At 37.2% G+C, this 13,095-nt stretch overlaps 1 protein-coding gene across 2 annotated transcripts in view; it reads right to left on the bottom strand.

Annotated features, from left to right (window-relative positions):
- Nucleotides 1–1,570: 1,570 nt before the first annotated feature.
- Nucleotides 1,571–13,095, bottom strand: part of WNK3 (WNK lysine deficient protein kinase 3) — a 156,693-nt gene continuing 145,168 nt past the window's right edge. For both annotated transcript variants that reach the window (XM_007446476.1, XM_007446477.1), the window contains 2 exons: nt 5,893–6,095; nt 1,571–1,900 (listed from right to left, as the gene is read on the bottom strand). In XM_007446476.1, the coding sequence (XP_007446538.1) occupies nt 1,571–1,900; nt 5,893–6,095 (533 nt within the window). The remainder of the gene's footprint in view (nt 1,901–5,892; nt 6,096–13,095) is intronic.

The following is a 13,095-nucleotide window of genomic DNA, read 5'->3' as shown; positions in this document are numbered from 1 at the left end:
AGTGTACTGCATGTCACAAAGTAGACTGTGCAAAAAAAAGTACACCCATTGTTTTCCTCATTCCCTGGCAAGATCATGGGGTAAAATTTTTAGAGGAATATGGAGGAAAATCTGTCAACAGAAATGTTGGGTGATCATCTGGAATGTTGACCAGTAGACAGAACTCATTATTACGTAAATGTGTACTAGAAATGACCTTGAAATCTTCAGAGCGAAAACTAAGTATTTTAAACATCTTTATATGTGGTAGTCGATAAATACCATTTTAGAATTCTATTTGGGTTTCACAGACTAAGCATTAGGTAACTCTGTGACCAGCCTTTTAAGATTATTACAGTTAACCTTCTTGAAAGCTAAAAGTGTATATTTTGACATTGCCTCCCCTCCTCCTAAAACTGGATAAAACCCAGTAAAGTGCAACTTGACAGTGATCTCTCTCAGATTCTAGAGGCTGCCAAAATCATCTGAGATCTAAAATCATCTAAGATGCTAGATACTAACAAGAAAACTATAACAACTGAATAAAAGGTAATCCAAAAAAATAAAAAAGCTAAGGGCAACTTAAATAGTATCGTTTGAGGGTCTACTATCTACTGCAGGACAATGTATACCCCACATCTCTTAGAACCCTGTAAAGCCAGTGTTTCATGTGTAAGTCTCAAAACCTACTGTGTCAAGTAAATTTCACTTCAGAAGAATGGACTAATAGAGGTGTAACTTGAATCCTCTTTGTTAGGAACAGTAAGATTCCCCCCAAATGAGATTCATATCAGCTGCAATACATCCCTTGCAAAAGAATGCAAGCCAAACCAATGCCTCTCAGATGCTCAAAAACAATGTAGTGTGCACATGAGAAACAAAGAGATAGCTGCTTTGAATTACTATGGAAATCCTAAAGCAGCTACAGTATCTGCAGAATCAAGGAACTGTTACAGTTCTGTTTTTTCCTTTCTCTCCGCCTCACCTAAAACAAGGCTCCACTCCTACTGCTGTGATGACGGGAAGAAAATCACATTAAAAAGGGCTCATATTCTATATTGGTTGACAAAGTTATTCTAATTTTATATACCAAAACATTTCCTGCAGCAAGTTACCCTGCCTTCTGCGAAAGGTAAACCTAAGATAAACGTGAAGAATCCCATAAGACTCCAGCTGTTGGAGGGTCTCACTTTGCCCATGTTAGGGGAATATAAATAGTTTTTATACCTTTTAAAGAAAAGTATCATCCAGCTGCAGAGAGCAGCAATAATGGAAAGTGTCCTGGAAATGGAAATGCTCAAGCTGAGCTTATTAAAGCATTATGAACAGTATTTTTAAAAAATCAAGTATCAAAGAGGATAGGATTTGAAGTGAAAAAACATTTCTGTGTGCAGTGTTCTATGTACAAACTGCACAGTTCTACAGGATGATGAGCTATATCAAATACTACATTGGAAAAAAAATATAGTGGAAAGTAAACTCAAAACGAGGGAAAATATGGCAGAACCCAAGAAGAAGAAAGTTTATTATCTTAGGTGTCCTGGAAATAATTCTGAAAAACATCTCCTTTTTCTTCATCTTCTACTCTGATTCACTTGGGACCAGGAGGGATCGTGGATGGATTCTGAACTGATGAAGCTGAAAATGCCTGCAAATTCATCCCCGGCTGGAACAGTCCCCCAGATTGGGTAGGAATTACTACAGACTGTTGTGGTGTTCCTGAAATTCCTACCCACTGTACTGGATACCCTGGCCCCCCCACAGCATTATATTGACAAACATGGGGTATTCCATATGATGATAATGGCCCAGGAAATGAAGGGCGTGAGAGTCCTTGTGGCAAGGAGGCTGGGACAGCTCCACGGATTTGGGACAGAGAAGAAATCCATGTTGATGTGTAGCCCATAGTAGATGGAGTATTCTAACAAAAAATAAAAACAAAATATCAGTTTATTTGGTAGATACTTTTACCCATCTGTATTCTTTTTGGCTTACTACTCTCCCATTATTATTCTGAATGTCTACCATTTTTGGAGTAACTTTCTGTGTGCTAAGCATAGTTATATACCTTATTTCATTTCATCTTTGTAACTGCCCTGCAAGGCAGGCATTTTTAGATGAGGAAACAGAAGCTCAAGATTGATAACACCCATCACCACTTAGCAAGTTAATAGTAAGGTGAGGATTTGAACACAGTTCCAGCTAACTCCAAGACCCCTGCTAAATTTCTGTTCACAGTTTAGTGTCTCCTTTCCTCATGCTAGCACTACTCTTCTATTTTTACTTCCTTCTGCCAGTCCCAGGCAGTCTCTCATTCAGGGCCACAGACAACAGTAGTCCATCTTACTACATAATTCTTTGGAGAAAGAGGAGCATGATTTAGAGTGGCATAGGGGAAAGCCTGGCATATAGTAGGTGCTCAATAAATGTCACCTCCCTACCTCCTCCTACTCACTATTTAAAGTCTGACATTTCTGTTATATTTTTGGAAATTTAAACTCGACAATTATGTTTTGGGCAGTACTAAGAAAACATATTCCTGCCTGACTCTTCTTATTATATCGTATTGTGATTATGTGTATGTATAGAGATTACTGAAATCTTATGCACATGGGAATAATAAGTCTAAATGGAAGTAAATAATTCTTACTTAAAGGAGAGCTTGGTATCAGTCCCAAATTCTTAGTTCTTCTAAATTGATGGTCAAGCTAAAACACTTTCAACTAGTTTCAAACTACAGTTAGGTTAAAGGTTTTTAGCTTGACTCAAGAATGAATGACAAGATCTCTTGAGGTAAAAAAAGAAAACATTTGAAGTACAGCAATCCCTTTTTCATATCAGTATTTTTGTTCTGTTAAAGTAAAACTAAATACTTCTGATTTTAAAATAGCACATATAGTATGATCACATTTTTGTAAAGCTATTTCTATGTATTCATATACAGACATAGAAAGATATCTGAAATGATGTTTATCTAAAGTTAGTGACAATTATTTCTGGGTGGTAGGATTTGAAGGTGGTATTTTAAAATTTTGTACTTTTCTGCATTGATTAAATTCTATAACAAACATTATTATTTTACAAACAGTAACAATGTGATTTTTGTTTTAAAAAATTTGGAGATGACATGTTATACTTAATCTTCTCTTGGATATTTAAAAGGCATCTCAGATTCAAATGACCAAAACCAAATGTATGATCTTTCTTCTACCAAAACACACTGCCTGCTCATGTTCCCCTTCTTGATGATTGGTATGCTGGAATGATAGCCAGTTATACCAGCCAGAAGCCTTGCCTTGACACCTCCCCTCTGCCAAACATCAGTTCCATCACTAAATCTCGTCCATTTTATCTCTTAAACATTTCTTGTAATCTGTTCACTTCTCTTCATCTCAGCTTCTCTCTTTTTTTAAAATTGAAGTAGTTATTTAAAAAGTTGTTCAGCTTCTCTTTATCGGGCCTACTGTGACTAACTCTTAATTGGTCTACCAACATCTACCCTTATCTTCAATAATCTTTCTTCTTGCTTCAAGCCAGAGTGATCTTTTCAAAAAGCAAATCTGGGGCTTCCCTGGTGGCGCAGTGGTTGAGAGTCCGCCTGCCGATGCAGGGGACACGGGTTCGTGCCCCGGTCCGGGAAGATCCCACATGCTGCGGAGTGGCTGGGCCCGTGAGCCATGGCCGCTGAGCCTGCACATCCAGAGCCTGTGCTCCGCAATGGGAGAGGCCACAACAGTGAGAGGCCCACGTACCACAAAAATTTTTTTTAAAAAAAAATTTCAACCTAGGTTGATCATTTCAACCCTAGGGCTTCAATGGTCATCCATCTGTCTTAAAATAAAGACAAAGTTCCTTGTCATCACCACTTTTAAGACCCTCCTTAGATTCACTGTGCACCAACTCCTCTCTGCTCTCTTCACTTCAGCCTACTTTCAGTCCTTTCATTCTCTGTTTCCCCATACAGGGGTTTTGCATATGCTGTTCTTTCTGCTTAGAATCATATTCCCTCCCCTTTTCACCTAGTTAACACTTACTCATCCTGCAGATCTCTGCTCAGTCATCACTTTCTCAGGGAAGCTTTTCTTGACTTCCCTTTACTAGGTCAAATTTCCCTTACTGTATGGTATCCTATATCTCTCCTTTGTAGTCCTTATTACACTTGCAATTTTATGTTTATTTATACAAGTCTGTTCATATCTAACTGTCCCACCAGCATATAAGTCCCATGAGAACAGGGAACATACTTGTTTTTGCTAATCAAACCCAGTGCCTAGCAGAGGGCTTGGCACATAATTGTGACAAAATTTTCTAAGGCACAGAACAGTAACATGCAAGAACATTAGATAGTGAGATGAGCTCTCCACACAAAGATATAATCAACTGAACCTAAAAAAACAAAAATAGTTACCATATATAGGATATTACTATGTGCTAAGCACTTTAAAGATGTTACCTCATTTAATCCTCACAGCAATCCTGCAAAGCAGGAAGGTATTATCCCTGTTTTAAAGACATGAAAACTGATGCACAAGTGACTTGTCTAAAGTCACACAACTAGTAAATGACTGAGCTGACGCTGGAACCCCAGTCCGTATAAAGACCATCACCACTTTTATTCGTACTCCATTTTCTACTCACTCTTCTTCCAAATATCCTCATTATACCACAATAAACCACCCTCCAATTCATCAACAAAGGCCTCCATTCATATAGTGCTCAGAGGATCTCTCACGGGCAGCACAAACACATTTATGCCTTAAAATTTGCCTCTAAAGGCTTCCAATTTTTACAATGGTGATACTATCTGTGTATAAATCGGTGCCAGGAATAATATAAACACACAGAGCCCTTAAGCAGATACACTGCTTACTAGTTTGGAAAATCTAGGCTTTTGAAAAATTTTATTCAGTGTTAACACTAAATGTATTTTCAGACTCTTTACCAAACTACATGCAATGACTATATATACACACACATATATGTACACAAACATCACACACACACTCAGATATATCTCTTTCAATTATATGGGTTCAGATTCTAAGCCCTGATTCACATTTTAATAGATTTATTCATTTTGAAAAAATGATACTTTAAAAATTCAAATACAGAAAAGTACAAAGTAAAATAAGGCCCAAATTCCACCATCCAGCATATTTTAATGGCTTTTCCTATTTCTATGCATATATACATGTATCTTATATAATTTTACATAAATACTATATATACTATTCTGTGAACCTGTCTTCTTCCCACTCCAGAATGCACTGTAGACATCTTTCTACATTTCAATTGCTTGTACACTTGACTAAGGACATATGCAATTAAGTAGACATCTCGTCCATAAACTTAAGATATCTTTTATAATATTCTAGTTTAAATATCTTTAAAATTATTTTTCATACTGAATATGTAAGATAACTTATTGGCTATGAGAATACTGATGTACAATTAACATAAGATAACTTTTCCTCAAAACCCAAATTCTTGCACCACAAGTTTGAATTAACCCTCACTCCAGATGCTTTCTTTTTTGATACTTTTTTTTCTTCAGGTATAATAGCCTAAAACAAGGGTTAGCAATCTACAGCCTGCCACCTCTTTTTGCAAATCAAGTTTTAATGGAACAAAGCCATGCCCACTTGTTTATGTATTGTCTATGGCTGTGTTGATTAGTTACAACCACATGGCTTGAAAATATTTACTAATTGGCCCCTTCCCAGAAATAGTTTGCTGGCCCCTGGCCTAAAACATAATTTGCTCAAAGACATAATGAATCTAGACAAGGATAAAAGTCTCTATGTTCTCAAATCACACCACTCTATCATAGTGACTATAACTATAGGCCTAAGTGAATCAATTTTTACGGTTTTAGTTCTCATAAATAAAGAGGGTCAGGTATAAACAACTTACTTCATATACTTTGTTCCAGTTGTCTGTTTCTAGTTTCTGTTGACTCTGTTTAAGTTGGTTTAAACTTGGCTTAATAAGAGAATTTCCTACTGTTTCCTTTGTCCAGTCATCCACCAGTTTGTGTAAGTCATCTGTGAACATCCCTTTTTTACTAGCTGGAGATTGCTGGCATGATACTGCACTACTTTCCACACACAGTGGATCTATAAGAAGAAAAAAAAAACAGAGAAACCAGGAAAAGGAATTAAAACTGATAAACAAATACTCTTTTTCGGCCAGTAATGCAGAACTACATATTGGGTATAGATAGGGTAACCAGACATTCTAGTTCTGGCTTAAAGCTATAGTCCTCGTGTAATTACTAGCAGTATCTCTTTCACTCTCAAAAGTTTCTTCTTGTTTGGATGGCAAATTATATGGTCACCTTAGGTATAAGTCAAATATAATAAATAGTATCTCAAAAATATTAGTATCAACTCTAATCTTATCATCAGGTTCCTCAGACAGATACTTAGAAGAGTTAAAAAACAATGACAGAATGTTAAAAATGGAAAGAACCTTAGAAGTCTAATCCAAACCACTTGTTTTATAATGGGGAAATGAGGCCCAGAAAAAGTAAATTGACATGCCTGAGTTCCTTTTTTTAAAAATACATTTATTTATTTGTTTTTATTTTTGGCTGTGTTGGGTCTTCGTTGCTGGGCGTGGGCTTTCTCTAGTTGCGGCGAGCGGGGGCTACTCTTCGTTGCGGTACACAGGCTTCTCATTGCAGTGGCTTCTCTTGTTGCGGAGCGCAGGCTTCAGTAGTTGTGGCATGCGGGCTCAGTAGTTGTGGCCCATGGGCTCTAGAGTGCAGGCTCAGTAGTTGTGGTGCACAGGCTTACTTGCTCTGCAGCATGTGGGATCTTCCCAGACCAGGGATTGAACCCGCGTCCCCTGCATTGGCAGGCGGATTCTTTTTTTTGTTTTTTTTTAACATCTTTATTGGAGATGTTAATGCTTTACAATGTTTAATGTTTAATGCTTTACAATGGTGTGTTAGTTGCTGCTGTATAACAAAGTGAATCAGCTATACTTATATACCCCCATATCCCCTCCCTCTTACGTCTCCCTCCCACCCTCCCCCTCCCACCCCTCTAGGTGGTCACAAAGCACCTAGCTGATCTCCCTGTGCTATGTGGCTGCTTCCCACTAGCTATTTTACATTTGGTAGTGTATATATGTCCATGCCACTCTCTCACTTCGTCCCAGCTTACCCTTCCCCCTCCCCGTGTCCTCAAGTCCATTCTCAACGTCTATGTCTTTATTCCTGCCCTGCCCCTAGGTTCTTCAGAACCATTTAAAAATTTTTTTTGGATTCCATATATATGTGTTAGCATACGGTATTTGTTTTTCTCTTTCTGACTTACTTCACTCTGTATGACAGACTCTAGGTCCATCCACCTCACTACAAATAACTCAATTTTGTTTCCTTTTATGGCTGAGTAATATTACATTGTGTATATGTGCCACATCTTCTTTATGCATTTATCTGTCGATGGACACTTAGGTTCCTTCCATGTCCTGGCAATTGTAGATAGGGCTGCAATCAACATTGGGGTACATGACTCTTCTTGAATTACAGTTTTATCAGGATATATGCCCAGTAGTGGCATTGCTGGGTCATATGGTGGTTCTATTTTTAGTTTTTTAAGGAACCTCCATACTGTTCTCCATAGTGGCTGTATCAATTTACATTCCCACCAACAGTGCAAGAGGGTTCCCTTTCCTCCACACCCTCTCCAGCATTTATTGTTTGTAGATTTTTTGATGATGGCCATTCTGACTGGTGTGAGGTGATACCTCATTGCAGTTTTGATTTGTATTTCTCTAATGATTAATGATGTTGAGCATCCTTTCATGTGTTTGTTGGCAATCTGTATATCTTGTTTGGAGAAATGTATATTTAGGTCTTCTGCCCATTTTTGGATTGGGTTGTTTGTTTTTTTGATATTGAGCTACATGAGCTGCTTACATATTTTGGAGATTAATCCTTTGTCAGTGGCTTCATTTGCAAATATTTTCTCCCATTATAAGGGTTGTCTTTTGTCTTATTTATGGTTTCATTTGCTGTGCAAAAGCTTTTAAGTTTCATTAGGTCCCATTTATTTATTTTTGTTTTTATTTCCATTTCTCTAGGAAGTGGGTAAAAAAGGATCTTGCTGTGATTTATGTCATAGAGTGTTCTGCCTATGTTTTCCTCTAAGAGTTTTATAGTGTCTGGCCTTACATTTAGGTCTTTAATCCATTTTGAGTTTATTTTTGTATATGGTGTTAGGGAGTGTTCTAATTTCATTCTTTTACATATAGCTGTCCATTCTTTTACATGTAGCTGTCCAGTTTTCCCAGCACCACTTATTGAAGAGGCTGTCTTTTCTCCATTGTATATTCTTGCCTCCTTTATCAAAGATAAGGTGACCATATATGCGTGGGTTTATCTCTAGCTTTCTATCGTGTTCCATTGGTCTATATTTCTGTTTTTGTGCCAGTACCGTACTGTCTTGATTACTGTAGCTTTGTATTATAGTCTGAAGTCAGGGAGCCTGATTCCTCCAGCTCCTTTTCTCTTTCTCAGTATTGCCTTGGCTATTTGGTGTCTTTTGTGTTTCCATACAAATTGTGATATTTTTTGTTCTAGTTCTGTGAAAAATGCCATTGGTAGTTTGATACGGATTGCACTAAATCTGTAGACTGGCAGGTGGATTCTTAACTACTGCGCCACCATGGAAGCCCCATGCCTGAGTTCTTGCAATTAGATACCAGCAGAGCCAGGCCCAGAATTCTAAAGCCTAGAGAGCCTATAGAGAAGCCTATAGAGAAAAACTCTTTCTTTTAATGTACCATACTGACTTTCAACAATCTTCAGAAAACTAGAATCTCATTTAAATTTTTGTTTACCAATATTTCTGTTTATTATTGATAAAAACAATGTCTATCTAGAATAGCAGAAATAAGAAGGCAGATGCTTTTGTTAGCCTCATGAGTTCTGGAGCACAGGATGTCCAAATAGATGAAAGAAATCACTTACAGATGTCTTCATCAGTGAAAAGTTTCCTAATCTGAACATCACACTGTCTTTAAATTATTTAGTACTATTACACAGGCTAACTAAATCATTCTCATAGAAAAAATTCATAAAGTTCCTCTGACTGATTTATTTACAAGTCAAAACTTACAGAGTGGGTCTAAAATGAATTTTAGTAAATCCAGTTGTGAAATGTAAGCACAGTAACACTTCCACAGATTTAATTAAATAAACATGTGAAAATATCTTGTACAATTGTTATGGTACTTTTTTTAATTGTGAAAAACTATAAAAAATGTAAAAGATAATGAAAGAAGCCTACATATAATCACTTTCAAAGTACTTTTCTTTATATTCTTTGAAACTCATAACAGGCCCGTGATATAGGTTCAGCAAGTATCATTCTATTTTGGGAATGGGAAGACTGGAATCCAGAAAGTAAATAGCTGATGTTATACGCTGGGGTTAGAACCGAAGTATCCTGACTATTTATTTGGTCAGTGTGCTTTCCATTGTACCATGGCAATCCATGCAACAAACTGGGAAAAGGATAAGAAAATTGCTTAATAAGGAGGAACATGATAATCTCAGTGATTGCTTATGCATAGTCTGTCATTCTCTATGACCCTTGTGCTACTGAAGGCTTAGAGTCAAGGAGATTAAAAGTTAAATGGACACAGGGAACTATACTCAATATCCTGTGACAAACCATAATAGAAAGAATATGAAAAAGAATACACACACACACATACACAGATATATATATAGCTGAGTCACTTTGCTGTACAGAAGAAATTAACACAACATTGTAAATCAACTATACTTCAATAAAATTTAAAAACAAACAAACAGAAAAAAAAAAAAAAACAAGGGAAGTCTGAGAAAAACTGCCAAGAGGAGCTTAGAGACATGACACATAAATATCAGGTGGTATCCTGGATGGGATCCTAGAACTGAAAAAGAATTTATGCAAAAACTAAGGAAATCAAAATAAAGTGTGGATTTTTTTTTTTTTTTCTTTTTTGTGATACGCGGACCTCTCACTGTTGTGGCCTCCCCCGTTGCGGAGCACAGGCTCCGGACGCGCAGGCTCAGCGGCCATGGCTCACGGGCCCAGTGGCTCCGCGGCATGTGGGATCTTCCCGGACCGGGACACGAACCCGTGTCCCCTATATCGGCAGGCGGACTCTCAACCACTGCGCCACCAGGGAAGCCCAAAGTGTGGAATTTTGTTAATAAAAATTAAATGGAAACATAGTAGTGAAAATTGCTTAAGAAGAGCTTAATGAATTAAGTGGAACATATTCTCATATACAAAAGTGTTTTTAAAAAAAATAATTTTTACTAATTTTTGGTAACCATGATGTACTAAAAGGACGTACCAAACTTGTTGGAATTCCTACTTTTTTTTTTGAATTCCTACTTTTTTAAGACTTAAAACCCAAGGACACACAAGTCAGCCTATAATAAAAGTATCATTTTTTCCTGTTATCCCTCTGCACATTCATGTGATTCTCTGCCAACTCCAGTGAGCAAACAAATAGCACAACAATGTTGGGGAAGACTTTGGAGCTGAAGCCTTTATAGATTGTGTTCTTAACCTGGAAAAATGTCAGCAGGTAGGAATAAAAAGCAGACGATAGCCAGAAACATATACATATTAGTGCCAGCATTTCTGCCCACCCAACTAATCTGAAGGAATATTTTTGTGCTCATTCCCCTTTAGTTTCTTTAAAAAATAGAGCTAAGTTTGAATGTCATTCATTTAAGAACATTTCTGTACTAACGGAAAACCCAATGTCAGGATTCTTCTTGTGTACAAATCTGGTGGAACAAGTGATCTTATGCACTCAATTGGCGGGCAATGATGGCTGCTGCACTAGTGATACAGTTGCCAACAAGTAGAGGAAGAAATAACAAACCGAAACAAGTATTTATTTTTCTTTTATTGACGTAACATTGATCTATAACATTATATAAGTTTCATGTGTACAACACTGTATGTCTACTTCTGTATACCCTACTGAATGTTATTCAGTGCCTAACTATTCCATTAGGCACATTTATTGATTGATTTCATGTGAAAGTTATTCATATCATATTAAAAGTTCACAAACCAGAAATTACCCAATGAATGCACATTAAAAGAAGTACTCTTCAAATGTGTTTTATGATAGGTAGTAACATAACTTCAAAGGTGCTCTTTAATATTCATTTCTTATTGATGAAATGAGTAAGATCAGAGTTCAGTCCTTGGTGTTCTTTTTTGTTTTTCCCCAAGGTGATTCCTACATTCAGATAGTTCCAGCGATCACCCAACTGCAAATGTTTCCATCTCATATCTCAAATCTTGATGTCTCTTCAGTCCAACCTCACAGCCAACTCCCAAATTGTTTCTCCAATTCAATGTCAATAAATTCTTCAATTAAGTACACCTGAAGTCAAGCCTATCATGGTCTAAGCACGACAGTTTGCCTAAATCTTATATTTCTTTTAAAGGTACCATATTTTCTACAAACCACCCAGTCTCAGACTCTTTGGATCTCTCAACAAACACACACATATCCAGTTTATTACCATGGCAAATCATCCTATACAGCATCTCCTGTCTGTTTTCACTTCCATACTTCTCTAAACTCTTAATCATCTCATATATGGACTGCCATGATGGCAATGATCTAAACAGATTCACTCCCTGGTTCTAGCCAATACATTCTTCACATTGCCACCAGATTAGTACCAGTTAAATGCTGTTTTCAGCATTTCACTCCTCTCTTCCAAAAAGCCCCCCAAAACGCAAACTTTAACAGTTTCTTAGTACTAACAATAGTGGGTTTTCAACTTGTTTTGGTGGCAAACTCCTTGGTAGTCATGATTGTCTTTGCAGAAAATGCAAACATAGATTATCTTATTTATTATCCTTGAACATCATATCATTTATTAAGCTTAAATACATAATAATGTGTTAGATTAAATATATTATCTTACATCAAACTATAGCATAGATAAGCTGTGGCAGTTGCCAAAAATTAAAAAAAAAAAAAGTGTGGGGAAAAAAACCTTCTAATGTAAACTCTCCATTTCACCCAACTGTTATATTCTCTTTCTCCCAAATACATCTCACATTTTACGATTTGCATGCCTTTATAACACGCAATTCTACGTACTGACAATACTCTTCACACTCCACTTCATCAATTTTAATCCAGTCCATTTACCTTTCAACACCAACTCAAATCCTACTTCCTGAATGAAACAGTCTCAGACCACTATCGCCTTTGATGATCTCCCATTGCCTCCTTTAAATCCACTGAAGACAGGATGTCTGGTATTGGGAGGCAATGCAGTATAACAGTGAAGAGCCAACACTTTGGAGTCAGACAGATTTGCTTAACCCCACTAACTGTAGTCTCCTTGCCTATAAGGACAGACGAACTTCTACCTACTTTAGAGACGTTTTGAGGATTGATATTATGTAATGCGATTATGTTTCAGGGCTCCCAAGACCACTCACAGATTTACTGATTCCATAGATGGTCTTACAGAACTCAGCATATAGTTGTGCTCATAGCCAAGTTTGTTACAGCAAAGGGATGTACATAGGATCAGCAAGGGAAAAATACACAGGATCCTAGAGAAATTCATGCACAGACTTCCCTATGCTTTCTTCCTATGGTGAGGGAGCATTCTTGAGTATGCTCCTTTCTCTCAGCAACAAAAAAATGGTAAGTTTCTGGTCAGGGAAGCCCAAGAGAGACTCAGTGCCCAAGGTTTTTATTGGTGACTGGTCATGTAGGCACCTTTTGCCTAGCATTTACCAAAATGCCAGACTCTAAGAAGGAAAACAGGTATTCGGCATAAATCACATTATTTGTACGAACAATCTAGGCAACGTGAGCTATACTTATCAGTTAGGGAAGAAAGGGAAACCAAGTTCCTGCACACCAGCCAAGGTCCAACCTTGGAAACAGGCCTTTCTATAGATAGCAGTCTTGTGCCTGCTATGTTAACTCTTTTCTGCATAGTTTAGCACAGTGCTCATATTATAAGTTAACCACATACCTAAATTGTAGATACCATTACATGCAATATCCTGCATCAGTTCATGTTTCTCACAAAATAGGTATACCTGTGTGTAG

The sequence above is a fragment of the Lipotes vexillifer genome, unplaced genomic scaffold (assembly GCF_000442215.2).
Source record: "Lipotes vexillifer unplaced genomic scaffold, Lipotes_vexillifer_v1.1 scaffold624, whole genome shotgun sequence".
NCBI lineage: Eukaryota > Metazoa > Chordata > Mammalia > Artiodactyla > Lipotidae > Lipotes > Lipotes vexillifer.
This window is presented reverse-complemented; position numbering and strand designations above follow the sequence as displayed.